Raw genomic sequence first — 24,115 nt, 5'->3', positions numbered from 1 at the left:
CATGGCAGCAAACGCAGCCATCAGAACAAACAGACCTGTCAAGTCTTTGTATTTCTAATCAATGTCACAGATTAAACCTGTTAGTTCTTCTCACCCATTTCCCTTCACCCGGGCCAACGTGAATAGGACTCTTCTGAGATGGAAACAGAACTGCCTCACCCACTCATTTATGAGCAGTGCACTGGTGCTTCTGGCCCTGAGAGTCCACCTGCCTGCTGCTTTGCCTTGATGCACTTCTTACATACCACAAACCAACAGTTATTCTTGCCTGCAAGCACTATTTCCAAATTACGTTCCTACCATGTCTTCAGATGGAATTAGAAGAAGAGTGTCAATTGGGTGGTCCATACTGTGGTCCAGAGGAGGGCTACAAAGATGGTGAAGACGCTGAGGGAGTTGGGTTTGTTCAGCCAGGAGAAGAGGAGCCCTGGGGAGATCTCATTGCAGCCTTGCAGTACTTAAAAGGAGCTTGCAAGCAGAAAGGAGAGCAATTTGTACACAATCTAATAGTGATAGGACAAGGGGAAAGGCTTTAAATGATGGGAAATTTAGGGTTAAATGTTAGGAAGAAACTCTTCAGTGGCAAGGCACTGGCACACATTACCAAAAGAAATTGTGGATGCCCCATCCCTGGAGGCATTCAAGACCAGGTTGAATGGGACCCTGGGCAGCCTGATATGGTGGACAGCAACCCTGCTCATGGAAGGGGTTAGAACTAGATAGTCTTTAAGACCTAAGCCATTCTGTGACAACTGGGCAGATATTTGTCCTGGGAAGATCACTGACTCAAGGGGAATGTTACTGCCACAACCCATCCCCCTCCAGACTAAGTGAATGACAGCAAATTAAATGCTTTCTCCTGCCTCACTGAAGCACAGCTACTGAACATGTTCTCAAACAGATGAATGTATTACAGAAGCTGCATAAAAATTTTTCAATGTGTAAACACCACAGGAAGTTAAAAATACATTCTTATAGTTATGGGCTTAAACTTGATTCAGAAAACATTCAGTATTGTGTTACAGCAGTCATGAATTTAACAGAAAATTGGAAAAGAAATTCTGGTCCCTAAAAAGATCTTCATGTTTCACAGCATCCCTCTAAGCTAATGGCTTAAAAAAATCGAAATCCATCTGTTTATATCTACGGCAGATGAAAACAGTAAAATTCAGAGTAATTTAAAAAACAAACAAACAAACAACAAAAAAAAAACCTTTTTCATTTGATGAGACCATGTAATTTGTTCAGGCAATGTCAAACGTAGGCCAGTAAAAAATGTAAGTACTATTGTTAATATGTACCCTGCTAAAATTCACATTTTAAAAAGTAACATTTTACATGGTAAAATACTCAAAACAAGGAAAATAAAACTAATGATTTTTGAGTAATTTAGAATTTAAATTCCAAGCATTTTCACAAGAATTGTATTTAGGCAAAGATAACAAGATGCTTTTAGCCAACACTACATGACAAGTAAAATCTTTAATATGAGCAAACTTATGTAAAACATACGATGCAGGACAAGGGAGTAGCATTCCTCTGTAATCCTCTGTTAATGTGTGAAGATGCCAACTTCTGAATTCTGGTATGTTATCTAAGCTCTTTTGGGACACTGTCTAAAGAAGAAATTCTACTTTTTATTACAGTTCATGTTCAGCACTTGAATTTTATTGTTGTCTTGTGTGTGTGTGTGTGCTCGCGCGTGCGTGTGTCCTTGTAACTGGAAAAGAATAGGAAGAAAACGTAATTTCTCTTTTTCTAGTTTTGAGCTCTAGTAGCAAAACCTCCTGTCCTCTGCAGCAGGACCCATCAGTTCCTAACAAATCTTCAGACACACTGCATCCGGGGAGGAAAAGAACAAGCATTAGGCTTTGTTTCCATCTGCGTACATGTGATTTCCTGCTGTTCTGCTTAAGTGTAAATGACATCCCCAGTTGTTAAGGGAAAGCAGAAGTTCAGAGCTATTAGCAAGCACAAGCATGGTGCTAATTTACTTGAATATCAGTTCCATAATTTAATGAGGCCTCAGCTTGAAAGTACTAAAATTACAAGGTATTTGATGTTGATTTATATAAACTTACCAACTTTTTACTGTATGACATTTTATCCACTACCATTACCTCCCATTTCCAACAGCAGAAGAGTAAGCATCAGGGATAGACACTGTATTTAGAAAACATTTTCATAGAAGGCGGTTAGTAGACTCTCATCTGAGAAACTCCCAGGAAAGAAACCATGAGAAAATCATGAATAGTTGATAAAAGCTTAAGAAATACAAAAACAAACATGTAGATGAAAACAAGTATTTGACTGCAAGAATTTAATGCTACTTAGTTGCACGTGAAACAGGTGACAGCTGCAAATACTGGAGCAAAAAATGTGAAATAGTCTACCAGTATTTCTTGGATGTGAGAGAAGTGTATGATAAAATGCAGATACTTGATAAAATAGCTAAAAATAATTTCTCTATGTGTTCCTTAGTTATTTACCGAATCCCAGTGATTGATTACATTTCAAATTTTGAAGAAAATTCAGAGCATTACAAGCCCTAGTTCCTAAAAATAAGAAGGCTGTGCTCTTTTCTTTTTCCCATGTTATTACAAACAGCTCATTGTTAGTAAAAACAAAATACAAGTGGAGCCTGCTAGCAATTTAGTCTGTCTGGTTCTTCAGCTATTATCTGTTGGGAAAGTACATTTCAAGTAAGAACCCACGTTTGAGTTTTGCTCCTTCATTTTTTTCCTTCATCTTCCCATAAAATTTTTGTAGTTACAAAACAACGTGACCTACATTATGTAACCAAGCATCTAGATGCTTGAATTCTGTATAGTATCCAGTGTACAGCTTGTGGTGATCTGTAATATAGTAGGAAAATTACTGCATCTGCAAGATTCTGAATCAAGTTTTAATACAAAAGGGAAGCTTAAGAATCTAGAATAGTAGTGAGGCTGCCTGTGGTAAAGTTTCTGCTAGGTCTTAAAGTCACTGTCATGAGTCAAAGCACAAACACTTTTCATGCAAATTTTTAAAAAGCGATTAACTTCTCTCCAACTTTTTCCTCACAGATCCTATATGTTAGGGCCACCTTTTCCAGTAGGCTACTAAATCTAGTGGATTTTGTTTCCTTGTGTCACTGTTTTAGAAGTAGCTAGACCAGTCTCCACACTTAATACAGCAACAGAGAATTGGAATTCAGCTTCTACATAAAATTAAATTAGCACTACATGGTAGCATACTAATTGTAGAAACATCTACAGCTGTTCCTGCTGTGGAGGCAACAACCTCACACTGACATAAGTCAGAACACCCTCTTGAGTTTGCCAGTGCACACATGAAAATTAACTAACATAGGTGCTAGTATTTATGCGTTTTTGCAGGACGCATAACAACATTAAAAGGCAAAACTAGCTTTAGGTTATTAGCTTTTATCAACTGCAACATACTGTACTGTAAAACTAAAACTCTGGGTTTAAAGTAATTCCCTAATTAGTTGTCTGTTAACTATGGTTCACTATGCATTCAATAGCCGTGTCAGATTGTCAGGTCTTATCCTTTTATCAGAGGAATCAACACAGATGAAATACTGCTCCATTGCACCATGCAGAATTCCTCTTTACAAGATGGATTCTGAGAACTCTGAGCCTCATGTCATGCTGGCAAGGACCCCTCTCTTTAAATTCTGGTGTTCTGTTACTTCTAGAGCTAGACATTGGAACGCTGACTTTGAGAAACTTTTAATTTAAATAAACTGATATGCTGTTGTCTGGAAACAGGATTTTTGCTTCAATCAATATGAAACTTAATAATTTCTCATGTAATTTAGGCTACATGGTCTAATAGTCTCTTGCATTACCTGTGCTTGATCTATCAGTCGGAGAAAAGAAAAAATCATGGATCTAAGTTAGTAGTTCTGTAAACACAGAACATGCTAGAGAGCACAGTACAAAGGCTCAATTCTAGTAACTAACCGAGTTAGGATTATTTTACCAACTTGACAAGATTATTTGTATACAAAAGAAACCACCAAGGCATTTTAAGTTTTCAGCACTTAGGAGAAACAATAAGAAGTGAATGCCTAAGAGTCTACATTCAAAGCTTACTTCTAGGCCAACTGTGACAGACGTACTGCTGAGCTACATGAGCTTTTTTGAATATGTTTACCATAACCCAAATGAACTTATTTCCTGCCTCTCATCAATAATTTTAAGAACAATTAAAAATGCAACAAATGTCACTGCTCCAGAACAGAAATTAATGATGAAACCAGAAGAATTACAAGCAGTTTCAGAAGCTTAAAGCAAGTATCAGGTTCCTTCCCACTTTACCCTAATTTTCTCTTCAAGGCATGTGAAAATCCTCCATTCTAGGATCACTATCCTCTATTATTTTGAGAGTTTTAAAACCAGCAATGACCCAGTAACACAATATAACATCTAAGCTCATCAAGTATCAGTCTGTAATTCAGACATACTTACATGTGGCCTACTCTCATCTGTATCTTAGTACCTACCATTTGATTTACTTGTTCACACCCAGCTTATCTATTTTTCCCTCACCTTTCCACATTAATTTTCCAAGAAAGTTTGGATAGTTTTCTTTTCTTCCTGGCAGTACAGCCCTTGGAGTAATTTCCCCGCCCTACCCCAAGAAGCAGTGACCCACTGAGTAAGTAACACTTTAATCGGCCTTTCAGAGTCATAAAATAATAAATAATATGGCTAACTCTGGGCATCCATCTTAAACTACTGCATCTCAGAACAGCACTTAAAGCCATTAGCCACTTTACTGGATTTGAGACAAATTCTCTGTGTTATCACTTACTGTGTCTGTGAATTACCCAGAAAAACTTAGGAACAAGCCCACAGCGAGCATTCAATTTCTCTTGCAAGTAGGATTTCTCAAATAACCCTTAAAAGCCTCTTTTTAAATGCAGCATAGAGATGATGACCCTTTTCAACCTAAGATGCTATCAAATGAGGAGTCAAGCAAAGAATTATTTTTAATGAGGAGTCAAGCAAAGAATTACTTTTAATGTATCTTTTTGTATCACTGAAAACTGTATAAGTATACATATTTTCAGTTATCCCCTTTTTCACTGAAGTACATGTATAGAAGGTGACATTTTATGAATAAGACCATTTATTTTAGCAAATAGATGAGTCTTTATGATGAGCTGGATGCTGCAACAGCTGCTCTCTTCGGCTTCGGTGTGGTTCCCTCACGGAATCCATTCCTGCAAGTAATAATACAGTTACCACGTGTTGAAAGGGTGTTTTATATACTACATTATAGTTCATCAGTTTTTTTTTCAGCTTATCTCAGTAATGCACTGAAATCACTATGAAGTTCATATGTTCAGACATTTTAGTAAGAAACATCATTGACAAGCTGTTTGGAATAAGCAGTATTGTTTTCTCTCTCTTCTGAGAAAGAGAATTTGACATCTTCAAATAGAAAGGCTTTAGTAACCAACCCAACTCAGTAAAACTCAGATACAGTACATCTACTGAAGGCACCCTATAGTTTACGTAACTCAGCAAAATATTTCAGTGTTTGTTCGCACTGAAAAAGCAAGAGAATTTCTTGCAAAAGTTTTCTTACAGAACTTCTCTATGCTTTTAAAAAACTAGAACAGTAGTGACAGAAGAGTCAGTTTTAAGCTTGCTGTTCTATGCAACATTGATATTTCAGCCACTCTTAGGGGAATCGGGCTTGCAGTTGCACAACGAAGTATTTTCTGGCTGCAGCTGGGAAAGACTGATAATTAAAAACACCCATACAAAGGATCCCTTAACTACACCTAGCTCTAGAAGTTAAATTAGGTTACTTCACAGTATAATACCCATCCCTGCAGTACCCTGCAAGAACAGCTCAAAGCTTCACACTGACTTCTAGGAACCTGTAACACAAAATCTGATAGACAGCTACCTACTGCTAATTGAGCTCTAAGTAACAGAAAAATAAGTGATTTTTTTTTGTGTGTGTGTATGTGCATAAGTAGGGGGATTGGAACACACTTTATGAATTCTGCTATAAAAATCCATGCTAGAGTTCAACCAGCAACTCAACTGACTTAGAAATACAGCCAATGGCAAACAAAGCACTATTCTCTTTCAAGTGCAGCCATTTTACTATCATACCCTGTGTTCTGTAGCGCTTATATTTAAAAGAAACATCAGAGTTTCTTATGCAACCTGTTTGTTACTAACAGCAAGCTTTTCAACCTCAAAGCAACATGCTGTGCATCCTTTATGTCACAGCATATTTTAAAAGATCACACCACATTAAGTCTTCTGAACAAACATATCTACTCTGGGTAACTGATTTTATAACAAAGTGAAAACATACAGGATACCATGTTACACTAATTAACAATGACACATCATACCTGAAGCGACGGTACACCTTTTTCAGGTGCCTCATGCGACCAGTACCAGTGGTGTTGCGTCTTTTAGCCTTTGCGCTCCAGTTGTCTGGAATATATAAATTACTGTCAATGTTGATCTGCACAGAACATTTCAACAGCACAACTATTCACTAACAGAAGTAGAAAAAAAGTTTTAAACAAGATCAACTTTTACACAGTAACACTACAAACTGCTAAGTTAGTTTCAAAAAGGCTTCAAACGTGAGAGTATTTTTCCTTAGTCTGAAAATAATCTGACATCCTGAAAACAAAGAAACACATGCATTTAAACTCAAGTCAGTCAGAACTTCCTTACTTACACTTTCTCTTACGCTTGGCAGGGTATCCACATTTCCCACAGGTAGACTTCTGCAGGTGGTATGCCTTGGACCCACATCGACGACACAAGGTATGTGTCTTATTCCGTCGCTTACCAAAGGATGATGTACCCTTTGTCTGAAAAAGATTTCAAGACACTTGTAAATACCATCACCATTTTGCAAGGTACATACCACAAGAAATAAGCTCATCAAAAAAAAACCAAGCACGGTTCTTTAAAACCCATAAGCACGACGATGGCACGCTGTGCCATCACGAACCCAGTTTTACCTGTAGGCCTCCTTCATTTTTAGAGATCAGCTCTTTACACGTCTCTGTGCCATCCAGCTCTATCCCCCATCTGCCGCTGAAGGAAACTACCCAGCAGTTACCATCAAAGCTGCCCTCAAACTCATTTATGTTAGAAATTTTTTTCCCGAATGAAGGTAATTCCTTCAGCAACGTCAGCCATACGCTCACCCCACATCATAGCCGATTCCCCTCTTGCTAAGCTAGCCGCGTGCCGCCAGCCCCGGCCCGCTCGGATCCACATTACTGAGAAGCCCGTTGCAGACGGCGCAGCCCTGTAACTCCCGCTTGGGACGAGACGCCCCGCGTTCGCCGTCCGCAAAGAGACCGGGCCCGGGCCCACCGCCGCGCCCGCCACCAGGCTCCTAGGCCGCGGCCCCGTAGCCGCCCCCTCGCAGAGCCATCCCGCCACCAGGCGCGGCTGCAGCAGTGCACGGGGCCATCCCGAGCACCACACGAGGCCCGCCGGCCTCCAGGGCCCATCGCTGTGGCGGATGTCGGCCGATGCCCGCGCCCGCAGCACAACACTCACCATCTTCGCCGGCCGCCAGCACCAAAGAGGCCGAGCCCCGCCCCGCTTCCGCTATAACCCCTACAACTGCTTCCGGGTGCGCGGCGGGGCTCGGCGTGGCGGAGCGGAAGTGCCTTCTGCGGGCGCGGGTTGGTTCCCTGTGCTGGATGCGGTGCGGCCGCCTCGCATTGGTGGTTCTGTTGTGCTGCCCCGCCCCGCCGCGCCGCGCAGCGCAGCGCTGTGCCGTGGCTGCCGGGGAGTAGAAACCAAGGGGTAGTTATCTGTAATCCTACATTGCTGGTAAAGAAAATGTTGTCTCGGTAAAGCTGTGTTATTCGCAGAGTGAGCTGTTCTGTGTGCTGCACGGTCAGCTGCAGCTCATGCCAGGCTGTAGGATCTAATGACAAGCTCGCAGAGAGCTGTTCTCACAGTTTGCACCCGGGACGTTGTGGACTGCAGTACACATCAAGAGAACAGCCATAAACAACAGTCCCCACCGCTGTCCACCACATCCCCTAGCAACCTGTTCATTGTCCAAAGCAACCACTGGGGCAAAATAGATTCTAGCACAGATGCACCACATAAATTTTCACGTGCTAGCCTACTGTAGACCTCCAGCACGCTTACAGTCTGTAGAAAATTGCACCTTAGAAAATGGCCTAGGTCACTCACTCAGCTCTTTCACTTCAGCAGTTTCTACCCCCAGAATAAAACTGAAGGCAAAGTCTACATTCACCTTGCATCATCAATTTTACCTGATAGTCTTGGCATCTAGTCTGTCCACGTTCTGCCTGTAGTTAAAGGCGAGAGAGAAACATTTCCAAAGGGAAGTTGTCTCACCTTACATGAGGGGTCCAAGGTGGGATACACAAATTGCTACTGGGAAGAGCCCTTCTCCTAACAGGAGCCTAGACAGCCCCCTTAGGCAAGGTACTAGATGGCTAAACATAGGTAAGATGACCTTTGCCCTAACAGAACGGAAATATTTTTAAAGAATCTGTTTTCTTTGAGAAAAGAGAAGGAAAGAGAAAGAAGGGAGGAGGGAAAGGAGGAGAAGACAGGTACACTCTTGGCTGGGTAAGGAATTGGCTGGAGGGCTGGGCCCAGAGCGTCGTGGTGAGTGGAGTTAAATCCAGCTGGCGACCAGATACGAGTGGAGTTCCCCAGGGGTCAGTGCTGGGGCCTGTCCTTTTCAATATCTTTATTGATGACCTGGATGAGGGCACTGAGTGCACCATCAGTAAGTTAGCAGAAGACACCAAGTTGGCTGGAAGTGTCGATCTGCCTGGAGTTAGCGAGGCCCTATAGAGGGATCTGGACAGGCTGGAGAGCTGAGCTGAAGCCAATGGGATGAGGTTCAACAAGGCCAAATGCCAGGTCCTGCACTTTGGCCACAACAACCCCAGGCAGTGCTGCAGGCTTGGTGCAGAGTGGCTGGAAGACTGTGTAGAGGAAATGGATCTGGGGTATTGATTGATACTTGGCTGAACATGAGCCAGCAGTGTGCCCAAGTGGCCAAGAAGGCCAATGGCATCCTGGCTTGCACCAGAAACAGTGTTGCCAGCAGGAACAGGGAAGTGATTGTCCCTCTGCACTCAGCAGTGTCCAGTTTTTGGGCCCCTCACTGCAAGACACTGAGGCCCTGGAGCAGGTCCAAAGAAGGGCAACAAAGCTGGTGAGGGGTCTGCAGCACAGGCCTTATGAGGAGTGGCTGAAGGAGCTGGAATTGTTCAGCCTGGAGAAGAGGAGGCTCAGGGGAGAACTTACTGCTCTCTATAACTACCTGCAGGGAGGTTGTAGTGAGCTGGAGGTCGGCCTCTTCTCTCGTGTAACTGGTGATAGGACTAGAGGGAATGGCTTCAAGCTGCGCCAGGGGAGATTCAGGCTGGACGTTAGGAAAGATTGTATTGCTTGTCTGAAAGAGTGGTCAGGCACTGGAATGGGCTGCCCAGGGAGGTGGTAGAATCACTGACCCTGGAGGTGTTCAAGGAACATTTGGATGTTGTGTTGAGGGACATGGTTTAGTGAGAACCATTGGTGATGGGTGAATAGTTGGACTGTATGATCCTGTGGGTCTTTTCCAAGCTTACAACCTTAGTGATTCTATGATGAAGAAGAAAGGAGAGGAGAGGAGAGGAGAGGAGAGGAGAGGAGAGGAGAGGAGAGGAGAGGAGAGGAGAGGAGAGGAGAGGAGAGGAGAGGAGAGGAGAGGAGAGGAGAGGAGAGGAGAGGAGAGGAGAGGAGAGGAGAGGAGAGGAGAGGAGAGGAGAGGAGAGGAGAGGAGAGGAGAGGAGAGGAGAGGAGAGGAGAGGAGAGAAAACAGTTTCCCATGGATGAAATACCATACAGAGAAAAAATACCAACTAGCTCAAACAGTATGAATACATCCTACAGACACAGCAACCTTGCTGTGTGTCTTTCAACTGGTGCCTCCTTTCCTCTTTTCTCTTAATCTCAGAAAATGAGGATGCTGAGAAGAGGCTGGATAGATGCCATGACAACAGCCTCCCAGAGAAGTGTGCTGGGTTGGTGGCCTGCAAGGGTTTGCTACCAAATAATTATTCTCGTCCACTGTAGGATAAAAATAATCAAGTTCATTTAAATGTTTTCAAACCTGCTAGGAGAGAAGGACTTCTGCTATCACCACGCAGTCAGTGTTCAGGAACAATGGAAACGTACATGGTGGGGAGTGAACAAGTCTGTGGCTAACCCAACACCACCCAGCAGCTCTCAAGCTCCACCTGATTTGCAGTTGAGGATTGTGTGTACTGCGGCTAGTGAGCTGAGGCCTGCTTAAACCCATGGGCTCATGTAATAATAGCTGCCAAGTGGTACCAGCCTAAATTTAGCACTGGCCAATTCACTCTTATCCAGCGGGACAGCAAGTGTTTCAAGAGACACAGAAGATCTGGATTTCAGAGCTGTCTTTTTGATGCAGGAAATGGCAGTCTGTCATTGCAGCACGTGTCCCAATGCTGGTTCGATGGATAAAGAATTTGTTGGAATGTCACAGCCAGAGGGTTGTGGTCAGCAGCTCTTTGTCCAGGTGGATGTGATGACAAGTGGTGTCCCCCAGGGGCCTGGTACTCTTAAACACTTTTATCAGTGATATAGGTGATGGGTTTGAGTACTCTCTCAGCAAATTTTGCAAATGGCACCAGTCTGCATAGTGCAGTTGATACAAGAGAAGGAAAGGATGCCACCTAAAAGGAGTGACAAACTTGAAAGGTTGGCCCATATGAGCCTAATGTGGTTCAACAAGTCTAAGTGCAAAGTGTTGCACTTGGGTTGGGTCAATCCCAGATAAGTGTACAGACTGGGAGAAGAACTCCTTGAGAGCAGCACTGCAAAGAAAGACTTTAGGATCCAGTTATTTGGAAAAATTAACATGAGTCAGCAGTGTGTGCTTGTGGCCCAGAAGGCCAACAGTACGCTGGGCTGCATTGAAAGAGGGGTGGCCAGCAGGGAGAGGAAGGTGATCAGCCCCCCTACTCAGCTGTCATGAGGCCCCATCTGGATTATTGTGTCCAGGTCTGGGGTGCCCAGCACAAGAAAGATGTGGAGCTGTTCAAGTGAGTCCAGAGAAGGGCCATGAGGATGATATAAGGGCTGATGCACCTCTCCTATGAAGACAGGTTGAGTAGCTGGGCTTGTTCAGTCTGGAAGAGAGAAGGTTCCAGGAAGACTTCACTGCAACCTTCCAATACTTCCAATACTTCCAATACTTCCAATACTTCCAATACTTCCAATTCCAATAGGCAGGTTATAAACAGAAGGGGCCCTGAAGACTGACTTTTGACATGGGTAGATGGTTGATAGAGCAAGAGGGACTTGTTTAAAACTATAAGAAGGGATATTTAGATTTTATATTAGGAGGAAATTCTTTATTCAGAGGGTTATGAGGCACTGGAACAGGTTACCAAGAGAAGTTGTGGATGCCTGATCACTGAATGTGTTCAAGGCCAGGGTGGATGAGGCCCTGGGCAGCCTGATTTAGTGGTTGATGACTCTGCCTGTGGTGCGGGTTTTGAAGTTTATGATCCTTGAGATCCTTTCCACTCCTAGCCATTCTGTGATTCTATATTCCTATCCTTAGGTCTTTCTGATTTCTTTTGCCCTATCACTTTTCTGGGAAAGTGGAGGAGCAGCACCCATTTTGGTGACATTTGCTTTGCACAGGTTTGATGTAATGCTACTACCTAGCACAGGCATGTCCAACCCGTGACCTGCAGGCCGCATGCAGCCCAGCACAGCTCGCACTGCAGCCACCCCCTGCCCCACACCATCATGGCAGCAGCTCTTCCCACAGGGCAGCCTGGCCCAGCCCCTCAGCTCCACCCAAACAGCGGTGTGCTATGAACCCATCTGGGGGTTTTAATGTATTTAATGTGGGCTGCTCTGAAAGTTATGCCTCCTATTTTATTACATCGGCCCACAACATCAGAGGCAGATCTTGCTGGTTTGGCAGTAAAGGTTGAACCTTCCCACCAGTATTCCATTATATTTTGTTGTTGTGACAGATGACAGCAGAGGGCAGTCTGACAAAATGGCATTTGATGACATGGAAGTGCACGTGAAGAAAAGGTGCGTTATCAAATTCCTCCATGAGAAAAAGATACCACCCACTGACATTCATCAACACTTGATGAATGTTTGTTGAGACTAAGCAGTGTAATGTAAGCCAGTGGATGTGAGGTGGTGAGTGGTGTGTTTCAGCAGGACAACAACAGTAGGTCATGTCCTCTGGTCCAGATTTTTACAAGTGTTGCATGCCGGCTCTTGTTCATCACTGGCAAAAATACAGAACAAATGGTGGTGACCGTGTAGGCAAAAATAGCATTTTGCAACTGAGAATCTGCTCAGTGTTCTTGTGTTCATTGTATCTTTTGTAGTTTCCATGGAAATAAAAACGAGGCATTACTTTTGAAACAGCCTCATAGATGTGGCCCAAGACAATTCCTGTTCAAACATGTGGCCCAGGCAAGCCAAAAGTTTTCTCCAAAGCAGAGCAATTTTGCTGGTTTTGCAGTTCTGCAAATCCTGAAATTTGCTGAAAGAACTTCTGTGTGGCAAATGCAAGACCAACAGCTTCTGTTAAAAGTCATCATATGGCATCACTTAGTTGTGTATGTGTAGCGTGTATATGTGTCCTATGCACAAATGGCAGGACTACAGGGGATTGAAAAAGCAAAGGTTGATGCATGACATATCATAGAATCATAGTTGGAAGGGACTTTTAAAGGTCATCTAGTCCAACTCCCCTGCAGTGAACAGGGATATCCATAGCTAGATCAGGTTTCCCAGGGCCTGATCCAGTCTCACCTTGAAAGTCTTCAGGGATGGAGCATCAACCATATCTCTGGACAACTTGTTCCAGTGCCTCACCACCTTCACTGTAAAAGACTTCTTCTTTCTATCTAACCTAAATCTACCCTCTTTGAGCTTGAAATCCTTTTCCTTTGTTCTGTCACCACAGACCCTGATAAGAATCTGTCCCCTTCTTTCCTGTAGCTCCCCTTTTGATACTGAAAGGTCACCTTGCAACCTTCTCCTGGCTGAACAGCCCCAGCTTTCTCAGCCTGTCCTTGTAGGAGAGGTGTTCCATTCAATTAATCATTTTTGTGGCCCTCCTCTGGATGCGCTCCAACAAATTTATATCTCTCCTGTACTGAGGACTCCACATCTGGATGCACTACTCCAGGTGAGGTCTTACCAGTGCAGAGTAGAGGGGCAGGATCACCTCCTTAACCCTGCTGGCCATGCTACTTTTGATGCAGCCCAGGTTACAGTTGGCTTTCTGGGCTGCAAGAGCACATCACTGGCTCCTGTCCAACTTTCCATCCACCAGTACTCCCATGTCTTTTTTTTTTTTTTTTTTTTTTTGCAGATCTGCACTCAGTCCTTTCAGCCCCCAGCTTGTATTGGTAATGAGGATTGACTCAACCCAGGTGCAAGAACCTTGCACTTGGATTTGTTGAACCTCATAAGGTTCACCTGAACCCGCTGCTGAACTGTTGGGCAATGAAGACTTTAACCATGCTTACAGTGTTTCAGGGAGGCTGAAGGAGAACTGAGTAATTCAAGGACAGCATTTCAATAAGGGTCAGTTTATATGCCTTTCTTTCTGCATATCATCTTGGATTCCTTGCTGAAATTAGTGTGGAAGAAGCTGCCCTAAATATCTGTTATGAAGCTGTCTCGGGAAGGGTGTCTGGTTTGAAAATATACCTTCATTTGTATGATATCCAGATATCTGAATTTGAAAATATTACTTTGTTTGAACAAGAAACATTGGTCACCACAAGATGGTAGTATAGTTCAACTAAAACTTCCACACACTGAACAGTGAATTAGTTAATAAATTAAAAGCAATGTTATTTATACAGTTCTTAAATCTCTATGATAGTAGCAGAAAATATGAGCAAATAGCAATGCTTATGAAAAAGGCAGTTGCATCCTGCTAAGAAACTAATGATTATTGCAAATGGTTTTCTTTCTATTTAAAATGAAAAAGGATGGAAGAAAATTAAATAGCTGCCACTAACTTACAAAATTACTTGTTAAAATATAGTGAATATAAATTATCAAAATTATCAGAAGGCTTTGCATGACAAAGCTTACACAAAATGTATTAAAAACATTTTATATTGTTGCTTTCTGGATGAGTCTGTTTATCACTATTATGTACTATTTCCATGTATCCACACTCTTCTTCACCACACACACACACACACACACAAAAACAATAGCAGAAAATGACATCTAGTGTAGCATGCTGAAATAAATACCAGAATTTGTTAATAAAAATAAATTATTAGAACTCACATTCCAGTGGCTCCCCAAGTGTTTTTCTCAATACTGAATTAAAAATGTACACAGCCACTCCATCAGCCATCATGGCATGAAGTACATTGTGCTAGTGACATGTGACATGTGACATGTGGCATCCCTTCCATAGTGCTCATGTGCAGTGCTTATATAAGCAAGTTGCATTAGAAAAGCAATATTATAGTTTTTTTTAATTACTAATCTTTAGCACTGGACAAAGAGACCAGGATATGGGCTGAGTGTCAGAAGACATGCACAGAAAGCTACAAGCTCCTTTACAAGTTAATAGCTGTTAAATATTATTATTATTATAAAAATAACACTACACAAGACAAACAGTCTTTTTCTGGATAATAACTTAAAATCTTGCTGGACATACATACACACACAAGCATAGTACACAATTTTACTGGAGATCTGCTAAAAGTTGCCTCTGAGCCCCCATAGTCCAGATTTGTAACTTGCATCACATTCTAGATTGAAAGGTTCAGCTTTTGATTGTTTTCCCCTGACACTGTAGCAGGAGATGTTTTAGTTACTGGGAAAACTTTTGTACCACCACAGGTTGGAAAGCACTGGATTTAATTTTTCCTCAGATGGCTCTGTAGTTTTTGAGAAAAGGCTAGGCAAGTGTTTGTAGTGGTGTGGCAGATACACTAGAGGAACTTCTGGCATCCCTTCCAGCTATATTTCTTTAATGCTGCCATTTTATAAGAGATCTCTAAGAGCAAAGGCATGACTGTACCTCCAACTTCTCTGAGTGCCATGTTTTCGGACAAATGCTTTTTATCAGTTTTATGCTTGGAAGAAAAAACTTCAGTGTTCAGATGTTGACTGCTTTTTCCCACTATTCCTGTTAGTCAAATAAAAACCTGTAGCCTCTATCTTACAAACTTGCCTTGCACTGACATGCATGCTTTTTAAACATCTGTCATTTACCAGCATAATGCAGGTCTCTGGCTTTCATTTGCAGAGTTTTTTTAAAGGACATTAAACTGAAAAGATTCATTATTGAACAAAAGAAAAGCAAATGTCACTCAGTCACGTGTATGTATCTCAGTGTAGACACATGCACAAGGATGGTACACACTAAGCAGTACTAGCAATGTTTTCTTTCTTTTTTCCTTTTTAAATACAAAAATTATATCAAAAGCTCATCTGTTTCATAGCTGGATACAGACTAGATCTAAGGTGCAGTGTGCTCACTCAGAAACCCACAGTTGAGCATTAAGATGTAATTTACAATGACAATTGTTTTATACTTCTCAGGTTCCTAGTATATAGGTTACATGGGAATATTGACTCTTCAGAAACAAAATGTAATTTAAATTGGTTGGAAATAGAACACTTTTCCTGCAAGAAAGGTTAAAGACTTTGTCAGAAGCTTGTGAAAAGAAGCCCTGCACTTAAGGTTAGAGTCAAACAGTTGACTACCTTACCCTCTCATTTTTCACACATTTTATGTATAATTACACATCTCTGCAATCACATTCCCTCCATGTGGTACTCAGCATCAAGCAAGTGATTTCGCTTTTTATAAAAATGTACATGAAGCATGTTAAGTATTTAATTTTCTTTCACAAATGCATATTTGCTTTTAACAAATATTTGCTATTCATACATTTACTTTAGATCCAATATTCAGTGTATGCATGTTTACAGTGAGGTGAATATCAGAAGAAAACATCGGAGAAGAAGGGCTGAAAAGACTCACGTTTAATCCATTAACCAGTAAAAACAAGCCAAATTTATTTAATTTATATCACATCTCACCTCAGGAATCCTAAAGAATTTACATTTATCTGTCTCTGGGATTACCACAAGGGACTGCTCACCTTGATCCTTTGTCCTGTATGGAACTTTGTAGCTTGCCTTTGTTACTGGTACTCAAGAAACAAAATGTATTAAAAAAGTCTTTGCACTGAAATGAAATAAAGAGTTGTATGTTTTAAGTTTATTAAAAATAAAGCCTGTTTCCCCAGGTGAAGTAAGTTAGCCTTTCTCCTTCAAAATCACTGTTGCATTTAATAATGATAACTGGCTGAGAGCCTTTCCTAAGTACAAATGCTTTGCCAGGAAACATCAGCTCAGGCCTGCAGTTAGAAATGTTATCTTCTGTTTATTCTGGAATAGCTTATTTCTGCATCAGGCATTTTCCTCTTTCTGTTTACTGGAACTGAGGCATACTGGTGCCATCAGGAAATTCCCTTAATATCCATGTACAATTTCCATCTAATGCCATTTCTCTTGAATAAAAAATGGAGAACAAAGCATTGCCTAGGTTTATTAGTGTGTGCAAAGAGGACAATAAAAAAGATTTTTGAACTTTTCCCTAGCTGATCACAACATAGATCTTACAGTCATGAGGCCATAAGGAACAGTGTAGACTAGCACATGCAACACAGCCTGCCTTTTCAAAGCAGACTTCTGAGGGGATGGGATGCAGTTGTGGCTCCAGGTCTCCATTTTGCACCTCTGGGTATAGGGAAATGCTGTTCTGGGCACCCAAATCAGATGGAACTTTCCATACAGTCCAGCTAAGTATCTCCTATTATTTTGGTTGGATCTGCACTTTAGCACCTTTCAGCCTCTGACAGGGTGATTTTCGATTTAGCAAGGCAAACTCAGAAGATATACGAGCGCTTATGCAGAAGATACATGAGCCAGCAGTGTGCTTAGATGGCCAAGAAAACCAACAGTACCCTGGCTTGTATCTGGAATAGAGTGGTAAGCAGGACTAGGGAAGTGGTTGTTCCCTGCACTCAACGTGGTGAGGCTGCATCTTGACTGCTGTGTTCAGTCTGGGGCCTCTCTTTACAAGAAAGATATTGAAGTGCTGAAGTGTGTTCAGAGAAGGGCTGAAAGGACTGGTGCACAAGAAAGGACTGGTGCAAAGCTGCTGAAGGGACTGGAGCACAAGAATTATGGGCGGTGTCTTAGGGAACTGTGATTGTTTAGCTGAGAGGAAAGGAGACTTGGGAGAGACCTTATCGCTTTTTACAGCTTGGTCTCTTCTCTCAAACAATGAGCAATAGGTCAAGAGGAAATGGCCTCAGGTTGTACCAGGAGTGGTTTAAGTTGGATGTTAGGACAAACAGGGTTGTGGAGCATTGCAACAGACTGCTCAAGGAAATAGTTGAGTTATCATCCCTGGAGGTATTTAAAAGATGTGTAGATGTGGTGCTAAGGGACGTGGTTTAGTGCTAGGTTTGGCAGTGCTAGGTTATTGATTGGACATAATGATCTTAAAGTCTTTTAATTTGGAAAATAACTTTATAATGGAAAATATGCCTTACAAATTTAGACATGGTTTGTTGTGTTAGTACTTGTTAATAAATTACTTTAAATTGGAAATTTTTTCAGTTGTGCTTGAACTTATATTGGGTGGAGATGTAACCTAAGAAGTGTCTGAAGTCAGAAATGCCTGTGGGAATATTGCACTGTAAAAAAAAGATCACAAAACTGTGACTAGTCCTAGACTACTTCTTAGACTCCTAGTCTACAGCCTTTTACGGTATTCTAATATCAGAAAAAAAAAAAAAAAAGGTAAATTCTGAAGTAATGGTATTGGCAAATGAATTTTTCAACTGTCTTGTGACCATATTACAAGTTACTGACTTAAGTAAAAAATGATCAGAAACCTTTCCAAAGGTTCTTTTCTCAAGACTGATGCATTTTGCATGAGGAAGTATAACCCTAGGCAATATAGCCCTAAGCAGTGTTTATTTCTGCCTCTGAAGTTACAGTACAGCATTACCAATAAAGGACGGTGGTGTGTGTTCCTTTCTTGCCATGAGTGCACACAAAGGAAGAAACACAAGGCTTCATTGACCACTGAGGTTTTTGTAAACAAATGTTATCAAAAGCCCTACATTTTACACTTTCCCCTAAGAAAGATCGATATATCTTTTCTGGAGGCTTTTTTTTTTTTTTTTTTTTTTTTTTTTTTTCTAGCTCTAAGACATCTGGACATTTCTGTTTGCTGAATGCTTTTTCTTAGCTTTTAATTGCTCTACAGGTTCTCTGCGCTCATAAACATTTGTATGTTTAGTCAGTCTCATGATGATTCTTGAACCAAGTAGGCACCCAGCAGGATCTGTTTACAGGCTAATTAAGAGCACCTACCATCTTCAGGAATGAAAAAAATATTTGTTTATATGGTCTCCCATATCAAATTAAAAAAAAATGCCAGATTATATTTCATACAGAGACAAATTAAAACCAATTTGTTATAAAAATGATACATAACAGTAACCATATGACATAATAGGCAGAAATTGTCAGAGCTTTATATGTGGATAGTAGCAAAGTATGTCATTAATACTGGTGACAATGAAAATATATATCCTCCTGACACACACACACACACACAAAAAATCACAGTTTACTTTCTTCAGTGCTGCTCCTTTGAGCACAGCTGTGGATACAGATAGGAAACAGAATAACTTGTAAAAGAACACCGTTCCCATTTTTATGCTTGCTGTAGCAGAGGTAACAAGTGCTACTGAGCACACTGGAGCTCAGGTGAATCTCTGTGACCACATTAGCCCTTTGATATTTCTGCTATGCATTTTCTTTACTGCAACTGATGGTTGTTCTATGTGTTCCCAGCCTAGAATTAGGGAGGGAAGAAGACAACCAGACATCATCTTGGTGCTGAGAGAATAATGCTCTATATTCCCAGTGTCTCACTGAAAGTTTGCAAAAGCTTGCTTTACTTATCTGACTTTGGTTCCAGACACAAAAACTCATTCCAGGAAGTTTCACAGAGTATTAGGGTTATTTACTTGACTTCTTGAATAAACTGACAAAATTTTAACAAATTTCAAATGGTCCTAATAATGCTGTGATTGAAAAAGACATCCTAAGATCTACTTCTTTGAAGTTCTGCCTTTTTTTCTTTTCTATCCTTCTGTCAAGGAGTCCTTCTTCTTGACAAAATATTTTTTTTAGGTTTTAATTTCAAGATTCTTGTACATTTTTAGGGAGAGACCAATGGATTTTGATGAAAGATTCAAAGTATGCTTCTTGAAACATTTTGGCTTTCCAACTACTTACAATAATAATCCTTAAAAAAAAAAATAACAATAATGCACAAGCCCTACTGGCTTAGAAAGAACTAGAAATATGAAAGTTTGGATAAGGCTGGTAACGGCTAATGTTTAACATTCTACTTGCTATACAAAGAGCTATCAGAAAGAGATAGCATTTTGAAAAGCACCAAGATATCAGACTGAAACAGACTTTCTGGATCACCAGTGCTAGATGCTGCTGTCTCAAGTACTCATATCAAGCTACTTACAAATTTAATAAACTAGAATTAAACTCACAGTTAGACAGTGTAGAAGATACAAGAAAAAATAAACAGAAGCTTAAATCATTCAATATTTGTGAAAAACTGACCTTGTCTTCCACTGAGGGTCAGTTGCTTGGAACTGACTGTACAGTCCTTGGTATGATTTAATCCTTGAGATACTCTTTTCTACCTAATTTGTGCTTTGTGTTACCATTATGCAATGCAATAATTCTTCCTGAACAGATGCGGCTGTTGCATGTGACTCTTTCTGTGTTAGCTTATTTGAAGTGTTAAAATCATGGGACCAGCCATCTGATTCATGAAATGCACTTCTTTTACGCATGTGTGAGCCTCTGCTCCTGGGCAGGTGTATGAGAGCATATGGATCTGCTGCAGGCAGATTTTCAGGTTGAGAGGGCTCATGGAAGACCTTACCCAACTTTCATCCCTCAGTGATAAAGGCCATTGAAAATCTCTCTCATGTTTATTATCCATACCTCAGTCACCTCCAGAGACTGACAGTTTAAACTTAGCATTTTTTCATCATGGAACTGGGATGACTCAGGGAATATTAGAAGTATCAGTAGTTTCAGAAATGAAGAAATAAACATTCAACCTCAAAGAACGCCTACATCTGGCCCATTTGGGCAACTGGTCATTAGATAGGATGGTGAATTTGGATTCCACCATCATGTCCAGCAGAGTCCTGTGAAGCAATGAGGAACAGGGTGGCTATAATCAGTAGTGTAGGATAAGCATCAACCAGAAGAGTTGTGTAAGGTGTTGGTTTGCAGATACTTGAGCCCATGGAGTGTCTGGCTGGATCTGCAAGCAGAAAGGTCTCCTTTTGTCTTCCCTTCTATCTTACAAGTTTCATTTCTTTTTCCCTGTCCCTCTCCACCCTGGCAGTGCATTGCTACCCTCTTCCTGGCTCTGTTTTCTATCTGAACTCCCTGGCAGCCAATCTAACTCATCAACAGAGCAGAAAAGCACCCATATTTTTTGCTGAATTTATTGTAATGGACTAAACTGTCTCATAAGGAGAACCAAAATGGGTCAAACCCAATGCCAGATGTGCAGGAGAAATACATCATCAGGATGTGAAGTAACAGCAGAAAAAGAGGTGGAGAAGCAGAATAGAAACTCAGTATTCGGGGCAGTATCAAGCTGTAAAATTTTTCACCTTGTCTTGTGCTGTAAGATTAGAACCTAATTCTCGAGAACAGTAGTGACTTTTTTGGCCATGTTTGACCTTTCCTTCCCCAAAGGCTGAAATGTCTGTGCTGTAGGCAAGTCTAATTTATCACTTATCTGCTACTAAAACCTTCAGAATTTTGAATTATGGTAACATGAGCTCTTCTCTTCTGACCCACTTTGTTTAAGCCAGAATTATCTCTGCCCTTGTTTGTGTGACACAGTCTTCAGTACATTCATTCCAGTTTCTGAAGGCAATATCCTTCTGCAAAGTCCCTTGAGAGAGGATCATTTGTATTACTGTTAGCACAACATCAGTGCTATCTGACATATTTTATAGATACACATCCCAAGGCATTGTCATTAATCCTTGAAACATGACAAATACTTTAAAAGCAAAACAGGCAATTAATACACTTTTAAAAAATTAGATGGCATTAGCAATCAGAAACAAATCCAAAACCTCCCTGAGTCAGTTTCACCGTTTAAAATCATAATGACAGGATGTTCTTTCTCCACTCAGTTGTCACTGAATCCTTGGCATTTGCAACAATCACAGAGCACAGACTGTCTTCAGGGCTGTAATACATAATGAACTTGGACAATGAAGACTCAAGACTATTTAAGGCTGGGTAAACTATTGAGTAACCTTAGCATCAATCCTACAAAGGGCTGAAAGTCTATAGGGAAACATCTCTGATATAATTATATTCTGGCTGACCTTAGTGTGAAGTAAAATACAGACAATAATGTTTCATACTGTCTCCAAACCAGGCAGGATATCATTAGCCCAGCAAGGGAAGCATTACATTAATCATTCTTGTGCTAGAATTATCATGTGGTGCGAGATAAGAAATACCTTGCCTTATGGCTAACCCTTTTTTTCTCTCAAATTGCTTTTCCTTTACTCTCCCTAAAATTCCCTTTTAAGCCTAAAGACAGTTCATTTCTGTACAGACATTAGAAACGTTTAGTAAAAACTGAAAGTTCCTACCATAAATGCATTTTTAGTGCCAAATGGTTAGTAGAGCAGGAATTACTGCTGTTTTCACTAATGGTAATGGAAAATCATCCTCACCTTCTCTGAAAGTTATGCTCTGTCCCTCACTGCTGTGCACTCTAGGAAAATAACTGGGGAGCTCCCTCCCTCAGTTTGATCTCTCAGTAATAATTTCTGTTGTTTGTAGCAGTACTTACCAGTCACAGCCTGGCTCTGTGCTGGCGCTGCATAGTCACCCATCAGAAAAAGCAAGGAGGTTACCCCACAAATGCACACAGACTTACATTGCCTTAACAGATACAAGTAGGAAACTATCTAGAAGGTATAGAGCCTAAGTGCTAAGCAGAGAAGAGTTATTGTAAACACTCTATAAAATGGAGCCAACCATTCACAGTCCCATTGAGAGGAGGCTGAGCAGCAATCCATTGCACAGCATTAAAGGAGCCATAGGCTTGCAGTCTAAGGAAGGGCACAAGTCCAGCTCTAACCTCACTCTGTTTTGCACCTTGTCAGGTCATCTCTTTGCTTTTATCACTGCTGAAGCCATGGTCAGTGAAAAAGTAGGATCCTATTCCCAAATGTAGGAAGATAATGTCTTTGGCCTTTGGTATCAAAGAACATATGCTGAAAGGACTAGTATACCACCATCTGCCAAGTTAACAATTCTGTCTTGCCAAAATGGTTCTTGAAGGTAGATTCTCTATTGATATTAACTGTTTTGAATGATTGGTAGAGCACTGGAACAGGCTGCCCAGGGGGGCTGTGGGTTCTCCTTCTCTGGAGATATTCAAAATCCACCTGTGCAGCCTGCTGTAGGGAGCCTGCTTTGCAGGAGGGTTGGACTCAATGATCTCTGGAGGTCCCTTACAATTCCTACAATTCTGTGATTCTGTGATTCTGTGAATAAAATTTCAACAACTTTACTACTCCTTAAGAGCAGACCCACACCACACATGTATACTTTGCTGGTTGTATTTGGCCTCTCATGTTTATTTGTGTGTGTTATCTGTGAGCAAATTACAGCACATCTCTATCTTGAAGGTTGTTGTAACTAAGATGTTCTTACAGAAACTGACATTTCTATCTAAGCCATTAAAACAACTAACTGCAAGGCATATGTCTGGAGAGATAAAATAGTCTTTAGGAAAGTTTCCATATATCAAGCCAGCAACTTGGCTGAACTCAGTTTTAATCATTTCTTACTAAGGCAAATGACCCCTAATAATTTGGGACAAATCGGCCATTCAACTTAACAGGAACATGAGGATTTCAACTGGAAGCAGTAAAATACATATAAAAGTGAAGGAAGTGTATAAATCACATTACAAAAGAGGTTCATAGTTAATAAAAATGAAAAGTATCAAAGACAGCCTGTGCCTTATATAAATGGGCTCTGTGGTTCCCAACTTTCCCAACTTCTGAAAAATGGGCACAGTGCCCCTGACACAGGTGGAATAACATGACCAAAGACCTGGACATCTTCTCAAGGAAAGCAGACCATGCCAAAGGAGTGCAGAATTTAAATGTCTCCCTAGAGGAATGATGTGACATGAGACATTTTCTCTGAGGACTGTGCTAAACAGTTCAAAACAGATGTAGTGCCTGAGATGTAGTATCTGAAGAGATTTCAGATAGAGGAGCCTCTTTTCCATGAGGCTTCTTTTCTCATGCAGGCTAAGCTAGGATAAATTCAAATAAAGTTTTGTGTTGTTTTCTTAGTAGAATAGATCAGCTCCCAAAAGTGAAAAAAAAAATCAGAAAAAAAAAAAAAATAAGGAAGCATGGCAGGGTAGGGAAAGAAAAAGTGAACCCCCTAAAAGAAGCTGTTGATGTAGCGTAAATACCAATGGCTTTCACAACAGGGCCGTAATAAAAACGGAATAAAACTGTATTCATATCCATCAGCTGATTTTCAATATGAGAACCAACAGACAGAAATCAACACAACTACAGAAGGGAAGACTGAATGTTCATGATTAGAATTAAACTTTGGCAACATCAAATTAAATCTAGAGCATTTCTGCCTGTTGGAGGCAGAGACCAGCTGTGGTTCAGCATATGTGACACCAGGACTGGCCTAAAAGTCTCCTTTGGAGGAAAGAAATAGTGACAGAGAAGATAAAGACATTCTTCCAGTAAGCAGTCCTCACATCTTTTTGCCAGCCCCATTCTGCCCAGCCAAGCCTTGATTTATGTGTTTTAAAAACACTGGGCAGCTCCAAGAGCAAGCTGTGTCCCCAGAGAGCAATAGCT

The 24,115-nt window shown here is 41.1% G+C and overlaps 1 protein-coding gene and 1 non-coding gene across 2 annotated transcripts; both read right to left on the bottom strand.

Moving 5' to 3' along the window:
- Positions 1 to 4,993: 4,993 nt before the first annotated feature.
- RPL37 (ribosomal protein L37) lies at positions 4,994 to 7,677 on the bottom strand. Its single transcript, XM_031594552.2, has 4 exons — positions 7,566 to 7,677; positions 6,727 to 6,862; positions 6,389 to 6,473; positions 4,994 to 5,233 (listed from the first exon to the last, which is right to left on the bottom strand). Exons 1-4 carry the CDS (start codon positions 7,566 to 7,568, stop codon positions 5,164 to 5,166), a joined length of 294 nt encoding a protein of 97 aa, XP_031450412.1. The 5' UTR covers positions 7,569 to 7,677; the 3' UTR covers positions 4,994 to 5,163.
- LOC116229824 (small nucleolar RNA SNORD72) lies at positions 5,311 to 5,390 on the bottom strand. The gene has a single exon (XR_004167115.1). It is a non-coding gene; the product is annotated as a small nucleolar RNA SNORD72 (small nucleolar RNA).
- Positions 7,678 to 24,115: the final 16,438 nt, after the last annotated feature.

The sequence above is a fragment of the Phasianus colchicus genome, chromosome Z (assembly GCF_987193195.1).
Source record: "Phasianus colchicus chromosome Z, bPhaCol1.hap1.1, whole genome shotgun sequence".
Classification (NCBI taxonomy): Eukaryota; Metazoa; Chordata; class Aves; order Galliformes; family Phasianidae; genus Phasianus; species Phasianus colchicus.
The sequence above is the reverse complement of the archived record's forward strand: the minus strand, read 5'-3'. Positions and strand labels throughout refer to the sequence as shown.